The sequence below is a fragment of the Homarus americanus genome, unplaced genomic scaffold, assembly GCF_018991925.1.
Source record: "Homarus americanus isolate GMGI-L3 unplaced genomic scaffold, GMGI_Hamer_2.0 scaffold42442, whole genome shotgun sequence".
Lineage (NCBI taxonomy): Eukaryota > Metazoa > Arthropoda > Malacostraca > Decapoda > Nephropidae > Homarus > Homarus americanus.
This window is the reverse complement of record NW_024742103.1, coordinates 1-21,387: the sequence shown is the minus strand read 5'-3', so window position 1 is coordinate 21,387 and position 21,387 is coordinate 1. Positions and strand designations below refer to the sequence as shown.

Here is a 21,387-nt window from a genome sequence, read left to right as displayed (position 1 = left end):
TTTATTCACTTTTTTGCTTGCCATAAGTATAATTGCTACTTAGCCATTGTTTTTATTCAAGACATCTTCAGGTCATGAGACCGACTAATCCCCCACTCACACAATGTATAACCTGATACTACATGAGACCACTAATCCACCACCCTCCCCCACCTGACATTGATCAGGTCAGTGCAGACCAGTAACATAAGACCCATTAATCCCCTACCACACCTCCATCAGAAGATTTCTTATGTTTTCTCATAAAAGAATTAAGTTCCTATCATCATTATTATTATGTTTTTGTGACTGTGAAGTGAGCAGTGTAGCTTTGATGTTGTCTGGCGAGCATTTTGCTCACCAACTTTAAGGCCAGGACGAAGGTTACACCTCTAGTCCCCACTCTTCAGACTCCCCAAAGTCTGCATGGGACTCGGGTTGATGTCTCCACTCCACCTTAGAGTCCCTTTAGCCTCAAAGAGGACATGTGATAGTGACCATATTTGTTTTTTATGATGTGGTGAGTGCTGTTTAATTGTTTTGTATTAATAGTAGTACATATTGTAATAATTGTTTTTTCAGTGATACTTGTGGGTGTCCGACTGGCCAGGAACCTATCCTATTGAACCCCTTGTTACAATGATCCTGATATACGATATTTTGACCTGCGATGGGGTTTTTGGAACCTAACCCCACTGTAAATAGGGGTTTACCTGTGTCACTGAACAGAAGTCTGCCTTTTATCTCTATTCATCATCACTGCTGTCACTTAACTTCCACATTGTGTGGTTTTGTAATAATAATGCACAATTGTAGAAACTGATCATTAATTAGAACAGCTAGATTAAAAACCCTCACTTACCTAAAAGCTTCTTTACAGAGATTGGTAGAAAGTAAAATGAAAATGGGTTTTGTGAAATTATTTATTTTTAAGCAAAGGAGAAGTAAATGTATTGTCTGTCCATTTTCACATCAAACTGGAAATAACACACATGTTTTTTCCTATTCTTAAGAAACTGGATGTACCATGGCTATCCATATTGACATCGACTCCATTTTTGGTGGTGATAGCAGCTCACATTGGTCAAAATTGGGGTTTCTACTGCATACTGACAGAGCTTCCAACATACCTAAAAAATATCCAACATTATGACATGAAGCAGGTACGTTTTTTTTGTACTTGGATGTATAGTTTACTGATTACAAAATAAGTACTGTACAGTATATCTGTACATGATCAAAAATCTTTTTGAAAAACATTTCATGTTCAGTTTGGAGATCCCATAATTACATTAATCCATATGGGGAAAAATTCCTCATTTTAAAATGTTTCATTATCAGTCACATTTCTGTTACTTCCACGCGCTACCATAATCATACCCACATCACCTCACTACAGTAAAGCCTCGAGTTACGACGGTAGTGTGTCCTCCAATATTGGGTTGTAAGGCAAATCGTCATATCATAAATCGTTAGTTACCTTTTCACATCTTTTGTGTGGCTTTTATCACTTTTCCCTTAAAACAGTAAAATTAATGGAAAATAAAAACTACCGTATATACTTTAATAAATGTGTATTAAGCCTTTCATAGCGGGAGGTTACCCTACGTATATCTCGGCCTATAAGGCGTCGGGGTGCATAAGACGGCCCCCCCAAATTTCCATTTAAAAAGTAGTTTTTGAGCTCTATTCGCTGTATAAGACCAGTACCCCAAATGTGACACTTACCCACTGACTCAGTAGTCCTCTACCAACCATCCTTGGTTTTTTAAAATAAGGCCAATTCACTTCAAGTAATGTCATCAAATGTTACCCGCTGGTGTAGTGTAAACACTAGTGACGTCACTGAAGCGTCTGCTATTTACCGGTAACTGGAACTAATGTCGGTGTCGAGTAAAATTTTTCCATTTACTTGAAATGGATTTACCGATTTATTTGTTTATTTATAATATACTGTAACATATTAAACACACTGCAAGTATTTTCTTTAATTTATATGCTTGCTTCACACGAGACGATCGGTGGTGGGAGTGTTACCTCGTCTCGGTGGTGGGACTGTGTTCCCACTGTTTACCGTACTTTTTTTTAGTAAGTTCTTTTTTGTTATATTTTTTACTAAAAGTGTTATTTTATGTGGATAAAAATGTTACAATGGACTTAAAACTATAAAAAATCATCTAAGCATGCTTGAAAACATACATATCGACACCAAGATCACCCAGATTGACCAACTACATCAATTTCTATAAGAAAAATCAACTTTTGAAGGTCAATATGGCGGTCACCTTGAAAAATGGTCGCCATCTTGAATTTTTAAATGGCCAATCAGGCAGACTTGACTAGTAACCATTAGAGAATTACCATGCCAAATTTGGTGCTTGTACCACCATTTTCATGATTCTCTTGAAAAATTGCATTTAGCTGCCCCACTAATGTCACCACTCCCATCTCAACATGACACTCGTATACTGAAATATTGTATTTCATACTACATATGACTTTACAAAAAGAAATGTCCACGTCTGGTTAAATAACTCTTGTAGATATAATACCAGTTGAATAAACGAAACTAAAAAACTGGAGATTGTAATTACAGTGAAGCCTTGACAACTCCATTATGAAGTTAGGGATTAGATGACGCCAAATACAATCACCTTAATGCACTTTAAGAGAGAGGAGTCACCGTGCCAGGGCTTAATATTATCCTGGACCCTAGAGGTTGATGACGTATTCAGTGTCGGGCAGAAATACATCGATGTACACAGCACATGATCCCAATCAACTCCAGTATAGGTGTTAATAATGTAGAGGTGACCAGGTGTGTTGCACGTTGGTAGTGTTGGATGGTGATGCAGGAAAGAGGTAGTGTGTTGAGGGTGGTGTGTGGTTATGACTCACTCCCACAACCCCCCCACACCACTCACACATCCTCACAACTGTACCACAAAGCCCCCACACTACTCATACAGCATCCTCACACTACCACTACCACAACCCCCCCACACCACTCACACATCCTCACAACACTACCACAACCCCCCCACACCACTCACACATCCTCACAACTGTACCACAAAGCCCCCACACTACTCATACCGCATCCTCCTAACACTACCACTGCACAACCCCCCCACACCACTCACACATCCTCACAACTGAACCACAAAGCCCCCACACTACTCATACCGCATCCTCCTAACACTACCACTGCACAACCCCCCCACACCACTCACACATCCTCACAACTGAACCACAAAGTCCCCACACTACTCATACCGCATCCTCCTAACACTACCACTGCACAACCCCCCCACACCACTCACACATCCTCACAACTGAACCACAAAGCCCCACACTACTCATACCGCATCCTCCTAACACTACCACTGCACAACCCCCCACACCACTTACAAATCCTCACACTACCACAACCCCCCACACCACTCACACATCCTCACAACTGAACCACAAAGCCCCCACACTACTCATACAGCATCCTCATAACACTACCACAACCCCCCCTACACCACTCACACATCCTCACACTACCACAACCTCCCACACCACTTACACATCCTCACAACTGTACCACAAAGCCCCCACACTACTCTTACAGCATCCTCACAACACTACCACAACCCCCCACACCACATACACATCCTCACAACACTACCACAACCCCCCACACCACTCACACATCCTCACAACACTACCATAATAAAATTAATTATTTCTAGTGTGGTCGACTTCCTACACAAAGACAGGCTATAAATAGCTGTCTTATCTCAACCTCCTTCCTTCCCCCTACATCCCTCTGTTCTCAGAGAGGTCTTGGTAAATAACTTTTGTTTGTTTATTTTCATTGTTTGTCTAATTTATCATGTTGTATCAAAGTAATATTACTAAAAGTTTTAGGCAGCTACCAAATGGGGAGATTCTACTGCCTGGGAAGATATTGGAAGCACAATGTACAGTATTGTCTAATGGTAGACCCTACTTCCATATGGCATCACGAAAATTGTGACCAAGTCTTAGGTTGCTGATTTATCTTTCTGTCTCATTTACACACAATTGCAGAGTTTCAATTGTTTCTCTTCCTTTGACAACACAACATACATACAATATAATGTTTCTCACCTTTGATCTTTTTTCCATTTATTTATTGTTGGTTATTTAAAATAATGCCAATTCACTTCAAGTATTGGCATCAAATTATACCGGCTGGTGTACACTAGTGACTCACTTAAGCGGCAGTTATTTAATTGGAACTAATGTTGGTGTGAGTAAAATATTTCCATTTACTTAAAATAGATTTGCCGATTTATTTGTTTATTTATTTATTTATAATATACTGTAATACATTAAACACACTGCAAGTATTTTCTTTAATTTATATACTTGTTTCGCGAAAAAGGGAGGCTAGCATTATAACTGGTAGGTGATCATTAAGGACCAAACTCCGAATCCATGACTCCATGAAGTGACTTCTGTTCATCATTTATATCCTAAATTTACCACTGTCGGTAGTTTCAAGAATTAACGCAGTCATTTACTGAATATTCTTTGTAAAAAAATTAATTTTAAATTAATTATTTATAGGAGATAAGTATTATGATCAGTAAATATACAGATATGCATTACTGACCACCTCCGAACACAAGGACGGCTAAAAATAGCTACAGGCGGTCACAGTCAAGGTCACTTTCCCTGGTAGGACTTTGTGAGTGGTTTACCATGTTTCCATCACCACTCTTGACACGCAATATTTAAGAGGTAAGAATTTTATACTTGGTGATTAAGACGACCCCCTAACTTTGGGCAGATTTTTTTAATGTTCAAATTCCGTCTTATAAGCCGAGATATACGGTAAGCTGAATAAAATCGTCTGGCGGTAGCCAAAATAAAATGTCAAGCACATGAAGTGCGGCAAAAGGATTAATTTAACTTATACAATATAATTCACTAAGTATTAGTGATATTGAACTCAACTGTGGATGGAGGCTCAAAGTATGAATGAAAGCAAGAACTATCGTCACTTCACTTATTAAAAATTATTACTAAATGTCTATACAGTATATGATTGAATTAATGTTTATGTACCGGTATGCAAAATGAACAATGCAATTCAATAGTAATATGTAGTCAATTAAAACACTCAAGAGGAGGTGGAATGCCATTGTTGCTGTTAGTGTTTACATGCTTGACAATGGTTCTGTGTCTGAAACTGAAGAAGATAAGACTCTGGCTGTAGCTATAGTAAAATTAATATAAACTGATAAAGTGTGAGGCAGATGGGGGAAGGCCAACATATGTACGTACACACACGTACAAACATAACGTCGTTTCTCTGCATGAGAATTTGAAAGCAACACATATTACTGTTCATTTCTGTACATTTATGTTTTAAATAATGTTATAAATGAAAAACAGAAAATATACTCACCAATGGTGGTAAAGCCAAAAACATAAGGACACAGCCATTGATGTTGTCCGAGTTTTTACTCAGATGAAGAGCCTAAATCATCAGGCTCTGTTTCTTAGCTTTTGAACCTACATTACTATCACTTGCCCTCTTGCTTATGTTGAATAGGGGCAGAAAATGTTGTAAAATACCCGAGAGTTTTAATCCTGATCCGGTTCAGACACGTGGAAACATAAAGCCCACCAAGTAGCAACTGTTTATGTTAGTGACGTCACCAGTCTGGCAGCCCGGAAAGGTCCCTGTGCAATTTTATGTATTTATTTTAATTTTTTTATTAATATTTGTACGATACTGTACAGTAGAGTATATTTGTTATTATTTCTGTGAGAATGCATTTCATTTTATTTATATTTTTCTATTTTCATCATTAATACAAATAAAATACAGTGATCCCTTGGTTAACGAACGCCTCGGTTAACGAAATTTCGGTTAACGAACTGCCTTCCATAAGAATCTTCAATTTGGTTAACGAACAAAAATTTGGTAAACGAATTTCTTACGAACCGACCTCAACATGTTTTCGCTTGCACTGGCCGGGCAACCAGCTTTAGTATCAGTCCGCCAACACATTAATCGGTTCTAGGGCTTAAATTCCTTACTATTTTAGTATACATCAAGAAGTTTATACTATTCAATAATTTTAAAAGTTTAATATTCAATTTTTTAGTCATTTTAACAATTATTGAACATAATTGAAGGTAAAGTGACTAGTTTAATGCGCGGCATCCAGCCTCTTAACACAGCAAACAGGCGTTAGTCTCTTTCTGTTTTCACTGGAGGTAACATCTTGCTTGAGACTCTCTTCAACTAAACGCTTTTTTTCTGTGTTTCCAAGCAAATTATTGGTCATTTTGAAATTTATTTTACATATTGACAATATATAGCGCAGTGCAGTGTTGATTTAAAGAAAATAATCTTGAAATACACCAAGAGAACTAAAATTTTATGGGTAAAATGGTGCCATGGGGTGACCTCTCTTCCACCCCAATGCCTTCTCTTCTCCCTTCTCCTCCTCCACCTCCCACTTCAAATGCACATCATCATCATCATCCAGGAGCCTTCTACATACACACCTCAAAGTAAGTGAACTTTTCTACCATTTTTGTTGAATTTAGGCAATTTTCGGTGAGCTGGAACCAATTACCCAAAACCCATTGAAACAATGGTTTCGGTTAACGAACAACCTGCTGGAATGGATTGAGTTTGTTAACCGAGGGACCACTGTAATGATGCAAATTGAATGAGGTCCTAAGTTAACTAGGATTTTTAAATGTGAATTGTAAATTGAATCTTCGTAATTTGAGGCTTTCCTGTACTCACCTCTCTCACCAAAACAATAATTGTATTTCACACCACCACCAACATGGTTACCCCCCCCACACCACCTCAACACTCACTTCAACACATGAAAAACAATATTAGTGGAAATAAGACTACAGTATTGTTGATATGAGTGTTGTAGTAATATAACTATAGTGGTACAGTATATGTATGTTCCATCAATGATGCAGAACAGTATTTCATAAGGACATACCAAATATATCCTCTGGTACACTGTAGGGGTTAACAGGCCTAAATTGCTGGAGGGACCTTGCTTATATTATGTTCTGTCATATAAAGGGTTTTAGAATCTATCTTAAATTTTATCCTACTTATAGAATATATTAAATGCACAAATACAAACATATTTGTCCATTCACTTGGTTTATATCAAATACTTTACATTGCTTATAAGAATGGCTCATTTCACTGATTAAATTGACCGTAATTTTACCTATTCCTGGATAAACATTGTAAATAATGTTTGAATACCATGTTTTTAAAGACTTAGAAAGCCATTTCTTTATTAAGACAATAATGCTCAGTGTTGTGTCTAATATCTTCAGAATGGCATATTGTCAGCTTTGCCGTATCTAGTAATGTGGCTGTTTAGTTTGGTATACTCAGCCTACATGGATCACTTACTGGAAAAAGGAGTTCTCACCACAAAACAGATTCGGCAGCTTTCTACAGTTATTGGTAAGAATCCACATTTCTTATGCCTAGACTAACTCTGTATATAAGTGTAACAAACATGAAGCATAGTCTCTCCCTCGTAAGAAGTGTTTACAGTAATGAGTAATAAGGGCAATGCATCTTCGTGTAAAAAGCAGCTTGCTCAATATGTTAAAGGGAATTTTGTTTTAGTACATTTGGTTGATGTATTTTTTTTAAACCTTAACATAATTACTTTTGCATGTGAAGAAAGCCATATATGTACATGGTTTCATAAAGTAAAAAATGGTAATTACTTCGCATGACATATTAATATCATATATATAGAGAGTACAGGAATACCTTGCTGTACACAATCCCGATATTTGCATTTGATATTTTAGCACCCCCTATTTTGATATTCGTAAAGCATTTCCCTCTTATTCACAGATGAAAAATATTGATACCCTACAGTAATATTTAAAACCAGGCAGGCTAGCCTCAGCTATCATACTTCGATGTAAGGCCCACTTCACATGAACGTTTTTCCTCCCTTACTGCATATGAAATTATACAATGTATAATTTTTAAATAAACTTCATTGTCACTAAATCTTTATAAGACCTATGATAAATCAAATATAAACCCAAAATAAACCACAATAAACCCACACAAAAGTAAATAAACCAATATATGTCTTGTCTTGTAAAAAAAGAATAACACTTATGTCTTCTTGTGAGGCTGCAGGCACCAGTAAAGAGGAGGGGGACAGGGTAGGTGGAGGAGTATACCTGAAGGTTTTGCACTGTGTTATATAATCACTTTCACAACACACAAAGCACTGTTTCATGATCACAATACTGATATAAGACTGGTCACTTGATAGGCTCCTCATGTAAAAGTTAGGGGTGCACCGGATATCAGATTTTGCTATCCGGCCGCATACCGGATGTACCAGATATGTGATAAATATCCGGCCAGATATCGGATAACAGAAATGCTTAATTCGTGCCAAAAATGTGAGTCGACTGACAAATCCAGCATTATTTGATGAAATTATTAGAAATGTACCCAAGTTTGTTCCAGTGAAAGAGAAAATTTCTCAAATGTTTAAACAGATGTTACTGGAGGAAAGCTTAGCATTGAATAAAGTGTGGGATATCAACGAATCTTGAGCTGAAAGATCCACAACAAGATTGTGATGACAATGGTATGGGCAGAACACCATGAATTTATTAGGCTAATTGATCATTTACAACCTCGCTATTAATACCTAGTTGTCACCTTTTCTCAGAGAAAGTACCTACCAAGATCTATGATCATCTATGGACTAGAGTCATTGATAACTTGCAGAGGCTGAATATGTAAGCTTCCCATCTGGTATATGAACCTGTCCCTCCTTTCATGAGACAAACATTTCTTTCTCAAGACAATGGATAAAACAAGATTTTACATATAGAGATGCAGTTTTTCATGCTTCCCACTTCTCAGATTCTCATACAGGACTGAATATTGCTGACAAGTTCAGGAAGATGTGGGTTGATTGGAGTCTTGATGCCACACAAAGAAACATCTTAGTGAGAGTTTGAACATCTAACATGTCACTAGGGAGTGACATACAGGTAGTAAAAATTGCTTCAGTGCACTGTTTGATCCATCTAATACAATTAATCATCAGTGATGCTGTTTTCTTTCAAAATAGTGTCAAAGACATCCTTGCTAAAAGTCGCCGATTATCTACTCATTTCAATCATTCGTCATTAGCATACTATGAATCTTTTCACAGTAAATAAGTGATGCTACCACCCCTGTTCATTTAAAATATCTCAACTCATTGGAACAATGCTTACCTCATGCTTCAACTACTACTAAAACTGAAGAAAACTGTTCAACTTTATTTGGCTGACCATATTGAGCTCCTGGCCATTTCTTCTAATGAATGGCAAATTATTGATCATCTTCTCACTCTTCTACAGCCTTTCTTCAGGCTTATGAAAGACTTTAGTTCAGAGCTCTGTACATTATCTACAGTCATTCCCAATATATGCACATTGGAAAGATTCCTCTAAAAAATTGGTGAAGGGAATCAAGGAGTGCAAACACCAAAACAAGAACTTCAGACTTCACTTAGTGCATGTTTCTTTTCTACAAGTGGCCTCAACATATTAAATAATCTTACGTATGTAGTGGCAACTGCAGTCCATCCTCGATTCAAACTGCAGTTTCTCTCTATGGATGGTAGAGAGCAAAGGAAGTTATGGCTCTTAGAAGAAGTAGTAACCAGTCAATGGAAGCAACTTGATAAATTTAAAGATATGGGAAAGAGAAGTAATGAGAGTGAAGAGTCATTTTGCATGCTCCCTCCAATGCTCAAAAAGAACATGGGAAGACGATAGTTTCAGGGCTTGCTTCCTGGAAATAGCAGGTGCAGTTACAAGCACATCAGGTGAGAAGAGGATTAATAATGATGATGATGACTAGTCTTTCACTGAATATGCATCAGAGGTTGATCAATATGTAAGTCTTCCCCTATTAGAAGATAGTAAGTGCCCTCTAGAATACTGGAGAAAAAAAGATAAATTCCCAAAACTGAGGAAACTTGCCATCAAGCTTCTATCAATGCCAGCTTTATTTGATTTTTTTTCAGAACGATTGTACAGTACTGAGCATAAGAACGTGCTTGAAGAAAAACATTCCTGATTGTTGCCTAATAGAGGGGTAATGTTGCTGCTCATTCACCATAATGGCCAAAAGTTTGAAGTTTGAACAGGCATGATATGCTTTAAATACACCCTGTTTAATTTCTAAATTTTTTAAAAGATATATACTGTACAGTATATGTGTATTGGATGTACACTAAATGGTTTAGTTAATGAAGTTTAAAATAATACCTGTTTATAAATATTTTTTTTACAATTATTACTGTATATCATATACTTTGTACCAGTCCAATCACCTATGTAATGCCTTTAAATACTACTAGTATTAGTTACATCATTGAAAGTACCATGTTGTGTTCTGTTCATTTTGTAGAATTTATGTTAGCAGGAAAAACTGTAGCTCATTACAGTATAGCTCATTTGCATATACAGTATATAATATTAATTGCAACAATTCACAACCTAATGCTTTATATTGTTAATTCAATTGCTATAGTTAATGCAAATTTTACTTGGTTAAGAATTAAGATTTGGTTTCAACTTCAAGTGCCAAGATTTTTTTTTCAGCTGGAAATAAGTGGATTTTTTCATTTCTAAATAAAATTAATTTGACCTTTAACATACTATTTTATATTGGTACATTATACTGTCGATTCTTTTGTAAAATGCAAGGAAAGTTTCTTCTAGTTAACACCAATCAAATTATTCTGCTGAAGAAAAACCGCTAGTACAGTAGTAATCTAAATTGTTATTATCTGGTTATCTGGGAGAGTAAGAGAGGTATCCGACCAGGATATTTGCTATTATCCTGCCGGTTACCTTATCTGGTACACCTCAAGTAAAAGTATGTGAATATGAACAGCAGCGCCAAGACATGGTCATTATCATGGTGTAAATATTCATGTCATATTTCAGAAAAAAAGAAAAAACATATTAGTATAATCAATTTCACAATTCTCAAAACACTATTTCATGATTAAAACACTAAAATATGAGAGTGCAAAGCGGTATTGATTATGATGGGAGACTTAATTTAAAGGGACCATGACCGCTGAGAGAACAAAGAAATTATTGCATCTACTCACTGCCCAGCTGAACTCACTAAGCACTACAGGTGTCCCTCTTAATGATTATTTACTTAGCGATTTTTTCAGTTTAACGATTTAAAATTTTTGCACCTCTCTCATTTAATGATCTTCAATTATCGATTTAGTGATTTTCAACTCACTGGGAAAAATTTAGGAGGGAGTTGGGAAAAACTGGGGATTCTGTGCTCCAAGTGCACAGCATTACAAAGGTGTACTCTCAATGTGGCTTAGAAGTAAAGAAAATATATACTGTAATATAACTATTGAATAATAAAAATGAAGACAATTGTACAGTTACCGAAATATTTTACAGTAGAACGTCGATTTAAAACAATTCAATTTAAGATGATTGATTTAAATTGACACCCACAATTAAGGACAATGTTTTAATTTAAAGCGAATCTTTCCTATTTTGCGCGAGTCAATCTGGCGCATCATATTTTAAAATTTGCGCCTAATGTTTCTCTGGGCACGCTACACTGTCCTAAGGGCAAAGCTGTACTGTACATGTACTCAAAATATGTACTAAATGATTAATAAAATTTTTGTCTAGTGCAAACCATAGCATGATTATATTCAAATTAATCACTATCTTAAAAGAATTCCAGAATGTAAATTATATTCTCCCCGGTCACTTCTGTGACATTTTATGAGCAAAAAACAAAACCTCAATCTAAAGGACATAAATAAACAAACAAATACTTCACTAGACCTTCGGCCCAACTGTCAAACATGTCACTGTCACCTCCCCTTCCTCCTTCCCCCCTCCCTCTCTGTCCCCCCTCCCAGCCAGGGTTTGGTTGTTATAGGCTTACAGTTTTTATTTTATATAATATCACAGACTAAAGTTTGAATATAATTTGCATTGCTAGAATTTTTGCAAGACAGCAAATAATTTGAATATAAACATCATATATTTTGCACAAGAGATAACAATTTTAGCCCTTTGTAATAAATTTAATTTGAAATAAAATTTGTATGTCTAATGCAAACTATAGCATGTACCTGTATATATTCAAACTACGGTATTCACTATCTTATAAGAATTCCAGCAATGTTAATTACAGTATATTCTCCCCAGTCACTTCTGTGACAATTTATAAGAGAAAAACTTAAAATCACTCTTAAGGACAGTTGGCATCAACTGTCAAACATATCACCTCACCTTTCTCTCTCTTCTTCCCATCAGCTGATCGCGAGTAAACAGACCATTTCACGTCCAATAATTTTAGCTGCGTTGATTTATGAGTGTTTGTTTTAACATAATACTACAAAAAACAATGTTTTGTTTATTCTAGGAGATGGGCTGTTAAAATAATTAATACCTATTTCAGTTTTATGTTCCCCATTTTGGTTGTTTATCTTGCCGTTTTCTTTGCTGTTTATAAATATATTAAGTACCGGTACCTAAACATCCGGGCTCTAGCAATATGCCACATAACTGATTTTGTTGGATTTTGCTGTGTAAACTAACTCTGTCTAACAATTGGAAGGTGCACTGTATCCACTGCTTAATGTTTGTGTCATATTAACAACATGGCCCACAGAAAATGAGCAAAGTATGATGTGGACCTCTAACACTTAACTGTGTGATGTTTGATGATCTAAACTCCACCTAGATCAGATGCAGAAAATTGTGGCAGATTGAAGAAATATTTCACTTTTCTTGCAGCAACCTACATTCCAATGGTTTTATTGTTACTAATTCCCTGGGCTGGGTGTGATGGTCAACTGGCTGTTACCCTTATTTGTATTGCTGTTGGAACCACTGGAGCAACATTCTGTGCTTTTCACTGCGCCTTCCAGGTAAGTTAATTTTATAGATTTTTTATTCAAGTACTGTATGGTATTTCTCAGTATGTCTCATCCATCAAGGCCTTCTTAATGCTTTATGGAGAGCAATTTACTTTGATAATATATTGAAGTGTGAACAACCACTATGCATGATTTTCAAAATAAGCTGATGACCATTGTTAACACCATCTATACTCAGTACTGTTTATTTATAACATTATTGATATTGTTCTGTACAGTAAACCCTTGTAAGTCTGGACTACTGATGCCACACACCACACCACCATGCCACACACCACCATGCCACATACCACACCACCATGCCATGCACCACACCACCATGTCATGCACCACACCACCATGCCATGCACCACACCACCATGCCATGCACCACACCACCATGCCATGCACCACACCACCATGTCATGCACCACACCATCATGTCATGCACAGCAACATACCACTAGCAGCCTTCTGTTAAAACTAATGAAACAAAAATTGAATAAAAAACATAGGATGTCATAATTATTCTTTCTCTACTTTTCCTTAATTAGCTGGCTTGGCTTCATAAGAGTAGATTGGTTAAAGGGCTTATCATAGAACACCTGCAATAAGCAGCCTGGTTACGGGCTGAACCATAAAAAAAGTATTTTAGGATTAGTCTTCCTCCAGGATCAGTAACAACCATACAAAAGTTGGGACATATGATTATTGAAAAGTGACCATTTGAGTATGACTTAAAGATGATGTTTTGTTTAAATTTAGAATTACTGTACTGTACTATATTCATAACATTTGTTCTCTCACTTATATTTTGGTTAACATCACTGAACATATTTCTGCCTCTAGGAGTTGGCACCAAACTTCTCAGGAACCTTGACTGGTATATCCAACACCTTAGCGACAATTCCTGGGTTCCTCGCCCCTGCTGTTACAGGAGCCATCATCAACAACCAGGTACTTTGGTGAATTTGCTTTATATCACTATGAAGTGAGAAGCTTGTGGCTGTATTTAGTTATTTAATGAATATAGACATTCATAATTGTCATAGAGAAACCAGTGATTGAACTACAGTATACACTGTTATAAATTTAGACATTCTTTTTTATTATTGGTAAGCCAGTGAAGAGTATTTACATAAGATTCCAAATACATAATAGCATAATTATCTACAGCTACAATATGTACCAGTAAATTTATTATTTAATTTCTGTCACTGACCTTTAATAGCACACAAAAACTTTGTTGCATACTTTTACAGTATTTGGAATTACTACATTGTCATGTACAGTACAGTCAGACTTTGTCCAACGCAAGAGTTACGCTCTTGAAGAACTACACGTTATGTGAATTCACATTAGTTAAGTTTCAGAACATGTGGTAAAAATAGTGACTGGGACATTTGGTCTTCAGATGAGCCCACAAAACATATACTGTATACAAGTTTTAGGTGCTGAAATGATTAATACAAGATATTAAATAATAAAAATAACTGTCGTTATAAAGGGATCACGGGCTGCTGAGCAGGGAGTGGTAGAGTTGAGAAGTACAGTACAGTACAGTACCGTACAGTACAGTACAGTACAGTACAGTACAGTACAGGAGAATATAGCTGTAAATGTTCTTTACACAAATGCTTATGTACACTCAGTCAAAGATGCATCGACCCCACCCTGGCTCTCGTACTCACAATTTTACCTGGCAATACTAGGTGAAGTTAGGCTGTTTGTAGTGGGGATTGTGATTGATGGATCTATTTTCGGCTGTATCACTGTCAGGATAAAACAAAAAAAATGCAAAGGTAGCATTTTTACAATTTTAAACTATTCATCATTATTTAAGATACAGGGAATGAGAATTTTCCAAATGTTCTTATATTGGAGTAAGTAAGGAAGAAATTATATTAATGAATTGGCAACTCAACTACAAACAGCTGCCACCAGAGTTCACATATAATTTCATCATTATTTAAGCATTGCCAGGTAAAATTGCGATTACAAGAGCCAGGGTGGGGTCGATGCATCTTTGGTTGACTGTATATAACCACTTGTGAAAAGAATATTTACAACTATATTCTACTGTACTGTACAGTACTGTATTTAATTCTACAAACTATAGTAAACCCCCAATATAACGGACATCATCTATATCAGACCTCGGCTTTAATGGATACTCTGACCCGTTCGAACGAAGTTCATATATTACGAACTCAGGTCCAAAAGAGTAAAAGTAATGGACCATTCTTATCCAAACTATTACAAATAATTTCAGTAATACCCCATTTAGCCCTACCCCGCTCCTCTCTGTGGGTTACCTCTGGTGCACATAAGAAATGTTTATTCCTTTATGTTTTTTTACTTTATGTTCATGTAACAGTAAAAAAAAAGTTAAGTAAATTACTGTACAGTATGTATATCTACCCAAAATTATGTGTCAAACAATAAACATAGCTCGGTCTCACCCACTGTCAGTGTTACTGGGTGGTGAGTCTGACTCTGCTCCACAATTATAAGCTATTCTATGGATATTATTGTTGTTATCTCTCATTTAAGATATTTCTTTTTATCCCTCATTTAGCAATTATTTTGCTTAGCGATCAGTTTTCAGGAACGCATCCCAGTTATTAAACAAGGGATATCTGTACAGTATTCCGTGCGTCAGCGAGTTTGGCCAGATGTTGGCCATCGTTAATGCGAATTTTTTTAGCGTAAATAGGAAGGTGGTCTTACTTTTACTTTTATCCTCTTTACCACTGATCGGATCGTTAGCCGCTTGGGCGATCGGTCACATCTCTGTTACTTTTCTTTTTCTTTTATCCTCTTCACCAATTGATCGGCTCGTTAGCGGCTTGGGCGATTGGTCATGTCTCCGTTACGCACTATTGGCAAGTACTGGGCATGCACCGGCTGCTGAATTTATCTGAACCCGCTCCAGTGTTGGTCAAGTCTGGTCTTGAAAGAGCTCACACTCTGTGCCGTCACAACACTCTCTGGCAGGTTGTTCCAAGAGTTTACAACTCTCACTCCGAAAAAGTTTGCCCTGACCATCGCAAAATATCTTAAATAGAGAGATCATAAATTAAGGTTTACCTGCACTATTTCCAGAATTTAATCTAAGTTTTATTGCAGTAGGCTTACCTGGCTGCATCATGTAAGTCATAAGTTTTGTCTCATTTATAAAATGATTATTAATTTTCAGCAAACTTTGAGCCAATGGAAGAAGGTCTTCTACCTGGTGTCTCTTGTGTATCTGGTCCTCTGCTCACTCTACCTCATCTTCCTCTCGGTAGATGTCCAGCCCTGGAATGAGGGCAAAACTGTTAAGCGGTAAGATTCATTTACGATTTGTCTTTATTCTTTATGCATATACAGTGACCCCTCGGTTAACGAACTCAATCCGTTCCAGAAGGTCGTTCGTTAACCGAAAAGTTCATTAACCGAAACCATTGTTTCAATGGGTTTTTGGGTAATTGGTTCCAGCTCACCAAAAATTTCCTAAATTCAACAAAAACGGTAGAAAAGTTCACTTACTTTGAGGTGTGTATGTAGAAGGCTCCTGGATGATGATGATGATGATGATGGGAATTACAATGGGGGTGGAGGAGAAGGAAGAAGAGAAGGCATTGGGGTGGAAGAGAAGTCACCCCATGGCACCATTTCACCCATAAAATTTTAGTTCTCTTGGTGTATTTCAAGATTATTTTCTTTAAATCAACACTGTACTGCATTATATATTGTCAATATGTAAAATATATTTCAAAATGACCAATAATTTGCTTGGAAACACAGAAAAAAGCGTTTAGTTAAAGAGTCTCAAGCAAGATGTTACCTCCAGTGAAAACAGAGAAACTAACGCCTGTTTGCTGTGTTAAGAGGCTGGATGCTGCGCTTTAAACTAGTCACTTTACCTTCAATTATGTTCAATAATTGTTAAAATGACTAAAAAATTTAATATTAAACTTTTAAAATTATTGAATAGTATAAACTTCTTGATATTTACTAAAATAGTTAGGAATTTAAGCCCTAGAACCGATTAATGTATTGGCGGACTGATACTAAAGCTGGTTGCCCGGCCAGTGCAAGCAAAAACATGTTGAGGTCGGTTCGTAAGAAATTCGTTAACCGAATTTTTGTTCGTTAACCGAATTGAAGATCCTTATGGAAGGCAGTTCGTTAACCGAAATTTCGTTAACCGAGGCGTTCGTTAAACGAGGGGTCACTGTATAGTATTCAAAATAAATACATATATGATACCTTTACATAAAAAGCACATCAATCCCTCCTGTAAAACAATTAAGAAGTACACACAGTATATACAGTACAGTCTCCTCCACGCTCTGATACTTATAAAGTACTGTGCATCTAATATTTCTTCACTCTCTCCACCAAGCAAACTAATAGCCATCAATAGACAAAAAGACACCTCATAATCAATTCTTGCAATATTCATGGCTGAAGCACCAATTTTAACCCTATTTATTTCCGTATACACTAAGCTAAATCTGATTTTCTGTTCCCCACAGAAACTCAGATTTTCCCCTACTTCCTACCATTTCACATTCCTTTTCAAATTTAGAAGTAATGGTGGTCTCTGCTTCTATGTTAAAGCTAAGATTATTGTTCACATAATCTGTAATTTATACTCTCACCTTGATTTCTCCTTTTACAAACTCTACTCTCACAGTACTGTCAGATATTTACACTGTCTCATTCTACCAACACTCCTCTTGTGCCCAGTCTGTTTGGCACTCTCCTTGACAGTCTTCTTAAAATCACACCTTTTCTCACTGTCATCAAGACTCAAACATGTCACTGAAATTTACACAACTGGTCCGCACTCCTACACAAATCCCCGATGTTGCTTGGCACACAGTGAAGACCTGCAACATCTCTTCATATGACTAATTATTATAGGTTATACTCTCAAAATTGCTTCTCCATTTACCTCTTGTGACCATTACATTTGTCTCTAGTGAATTTTCTTTTCTCAAAGTCCATCCTTCAAAATGCACAATTAGCATCGCAATCATGCAGACTGAGAAGGACTGGGATTTTTGTATCTCCATTCCTGGGTCTTACCCATGGAAGTAGAATAAGGGTGGAGGCGGCATGAGCGATGTATAGCGCTGTCGGAAGTGAAGCTAAAAATACTTATACAATCACTATTCAGATGAACTACAAACAATAGTCAGCCTGCAAGAGCATCTGGGTGGATTCGTGACATTTCTGTTGATATTCCATTGTAGAGAACTGCTCATTTATACCCTTGACTTGCAGTTAGTGGACCTCCCTGCCTCAGTGTGTTTCTCCTTTGTCATGTAACCTCCACTAATTCAAATAATCTTGCTTAAGATTATTTAGTCTTAAAAACATGATACTGATATGTTACAGGTAATTGTTTTTTCCTCTCCATATTACATCTTTCTTATAAGTCATTTACATTTATCAATCAAATTTGAAAACTAATGCTATCCTAAATGAGTTAATTTGTGTTCATGGCATAACAATTAAAATCAAGAAAATGCAAAGTGGAAAAACAGACAACTTTTGCTTGTGGAATACTGTATAGAAAAATTAATTTTGTTTGAGAGCTCAGAGTGAGGCTTTATACTGCTGTATATTAGTGTACTGTACAAATAAAAGGACTACTATACTGTATCTGGTGAAAATGTGGCTCTCAGAGATGGTGTCGAGTCAAACAAACCAGTCACTTTTCTAGTAATAGTACAGTACTGTATAGTACTATTTATTTATTGTTTATTAATCTTGGTTTAGATAGATACTGTAATGTATTTGCAGTGAAGGTAAAAGCAGGGAAAATATTACATCTGTACAAAAATTAGACACAGATTGTGTTGTCCAAATAAAAAGAATCCTGAAGCCACCTGCATTATGGCTCCAAGAAGGTATTAATAGAAATTCTATAGTTTTGTTCTTTTCACATTTCAGAAAACAACCATTAAAGGTGATTGATGACCTGAAGACCGTGTGATGGAAAACACTTGTCTCGGGTGATATCCATCTTTCTGATGTTATAATAACTTTTATCTCCTTAAAATTTTATTTACATTGCAATAGCCTTTCTGGTGTCAGAGAAAGAGTACAGTATTGGGTCTCTCTTTAAAATTGGAATCTATACTAATCAAAGGTGTACTCATAGGTAGGAAAGTTAAGGTTGTAAGGAAAAGTGATTTTCTTTGTGCCTCATTTTATGCATAACTTATTTTTTGTTGAAGATGTAAAGATTTCACTTGACTCTGTGTACCATGTGCATTGGTTTATCATTTTTGTTTATGTACAGGGCTGCAGTTGGATAATTTTTAAGGGAGAAGGACTGTGCCCCCTTTCAGGCTGTACCTGAGGCAACTGCCCCACTCATCCTACTGTAGCTGTGGCCCTGTTTATGTACAATATAATTGTTGTACAATTATTGTTATATGGCAATTGTGACAATATAATTTTTTTTTACAAATACAGTATACCCAGGTAACCCTTTTCTAGGCACGGGAATGACTGTAGTGAGTGGGATAACACATTTGGAGGAAAGCGGTCTCATGCCTTAATTTTGTAAGTAAGGGTTTGTTGAGTTTTATTGTACTGTACAGGCATCCCCCAGGTTATGGAATTTCTGGTTACGAAATTTCGCCCGTACCAAATTTTAAAATTTACCCATAATTTTGAGTTATGAAAAAAAATATCCCTTATGGAATTTTTATTTTTTTTTAATTTCAAACAAATAAAAATGTACTGTTTTTAATAGAATTTTTTACAAAATTAGTAAAAAAAAAATTGTGTGGATGCATCTTTGGTGGCCACAAGGCTGTTGGAAGTCCGCTCACCTCCCCAGTTGCCAGGATTCAGCATAACAATGGAGCTGCGCAGTTAGAATTCTTTCCCCAGCTTGTGTTCAGTTATGCGTCTGTGTTTAGGACTTGATTTACCCCTATGGAATTTTGGTTAATTTATTAAGATTTTCATAAGAAAAATGGCAATACAGGTATTGAAAAAAAATATCACCCAAATTATACCATTTATTTCACTAAAGCCCAGAGCCATGTGGCTCAGGAACCCTCTTTCCTCCCATAAGCTTATAACAGATTGGCTGGAATTTATGTGGAAAGTGGTCAGCTTGACCAGGAACACTCAGATTCACAGATGGCAGTGCTATTGATTGTCTTGGTTTGACGAGTACTGATTGGGCAGTCACAACTTCAATAGATTATAATTGCAGGTGTTAGGTTTGATGTGATGCTGCAGTATGTGTGTGTGTGTGTGTCACGTGTGTGTGTGTGTGTGTGTGTGGTGACTTGTGGTGTAATGGTCAGGATCCTCACCTCATAAGCAAGTGGACCTGGGTCAATCACAGGTAGGAACCTGGATGTTAATCAATTTGTGGATTGTGTTCCAGGGTAATTGTTAGCCAGTGCAATTGAGTTACTTGATGTTCTTGGTCTACAGGGACGTGAGTGATGGAGGGTCTGACCAGCACACCTCTCAAGGACGTGAGGTGATGGGGTCCCGGCAGCACACCCCTGGGGACGTGATGGAGGTTGTAACACACACCCCTGGGGACGTGGGCAGTGGGTCGGCCAGCACACACCCCACAGGGGACGTGGTGATGGGGTCCCCAGCCAACACACCTGGGAACGTGGTGATGGAGGTCCCGGCCAGCACACACCCCTGGGGACGTGGTGATGGAGGTCGGCAACACACTGCCCCTGGGGACGTGGTGATGGAGGTCCAGCCAGCCACACACCCACAGGGACGTGGTGGTCTGGAGGTCAGCCTTGCACCCCTGGGGACGTGGTGATGGGTCCAGCCAGCACTGCACCTCCTCTGGGGACGTGGTGATGGAGGTTCAGCCAGCACACCCCTGGGGACGTGGTGATGGAGTCCCGGCCCAGCCACACACACCTCTGGGGACGTGAGTGATGGAGTCCCGGCCAGCCACACACCTGGGGACGTGGTGATGGAGTCCCCGGCAACACACACCCCGGGGACGTGGTGATGGGTCCCCGGCCCAGCACACCTGGGGACGTGGTGACGTAGGGGCCGACCAAACACACACACACACACCCCGTGGGGGAGGTGGTGACTGAAGGTCCCGTAACACACACCTGGGCAGAGTGGTGACGGTCCCAGCCAGCACACACACCCGGGGGACGTGGTGATGGAGTCCAGCCAGCACACACCCCGGGGGCGTGATCGGGAGTCCCGGCCGACACACACACACCTGGGGACGTGGTGAGCAACGAAGGCCAGTAACACACACCCCTGGACGTGAGGCTGACAGGGCCAGCCGACACACACCCCTGGGGTTGTGTGGTGACGAAGGGCCGACCGACACCAGGGGTGGTCCAACCAACGCACAAAGCCTCTGGGGACGTGGTGAGTAGCAATACGTGGCTTC

General features: G+C 37.9%; 1 protein-coding gene across 9 annotated transcripts in view; it reads left to right on the top strand.

Annotated features, from left to right (window-relative positions):
* The window catches only part of LOC121876489 (sialin-like), a 41,352-nt gene extending 21,671 nt beyond the window's left edge, over window positions 1-19,681 (top strand). For 5 of the 9 annotated variants that reach the window (XM_042381599.1, XM_042381598.1, XM_042381600.1 and 2 more), the window contains exons 8-13: window positions 993-1,142; window positions 7,348-7,480; window positions 12,856-12,989; window positions 13,827-13,934; window positions 16,177-16,304; window positions 19,479-19,681. In XM_042381599.1, the coding sequence (XP_042237533.1) occupies window positions 993-1,142; window positions 7,348-7,480; window positions 12,856-12,989; window positions 13,827-13,934; window positions 16,177-16,304; window positions 19,479-19,548 (723 nt within the window). In that variant the 3' untranslated portion in view covers window positions 19,549-19,681. Of the gene's footprint in view, window positions 1-992; window positions 1,143-7,347; window positions 7,481-8,926; window positions 11,601-12,855; window positions 12,990-13,826; window positions 13,935-16,176; window positions 16,305-18,926 lie in introns of those variants that run through there. The other 4 variants (XM_042381603.1, XM_042381602.1, XM_042381604.1 and 1 more) reach the window with 4 other exon arrangements.
* Window positions 19,682-21,387: the final 1,706 nt, after the last annotated feature.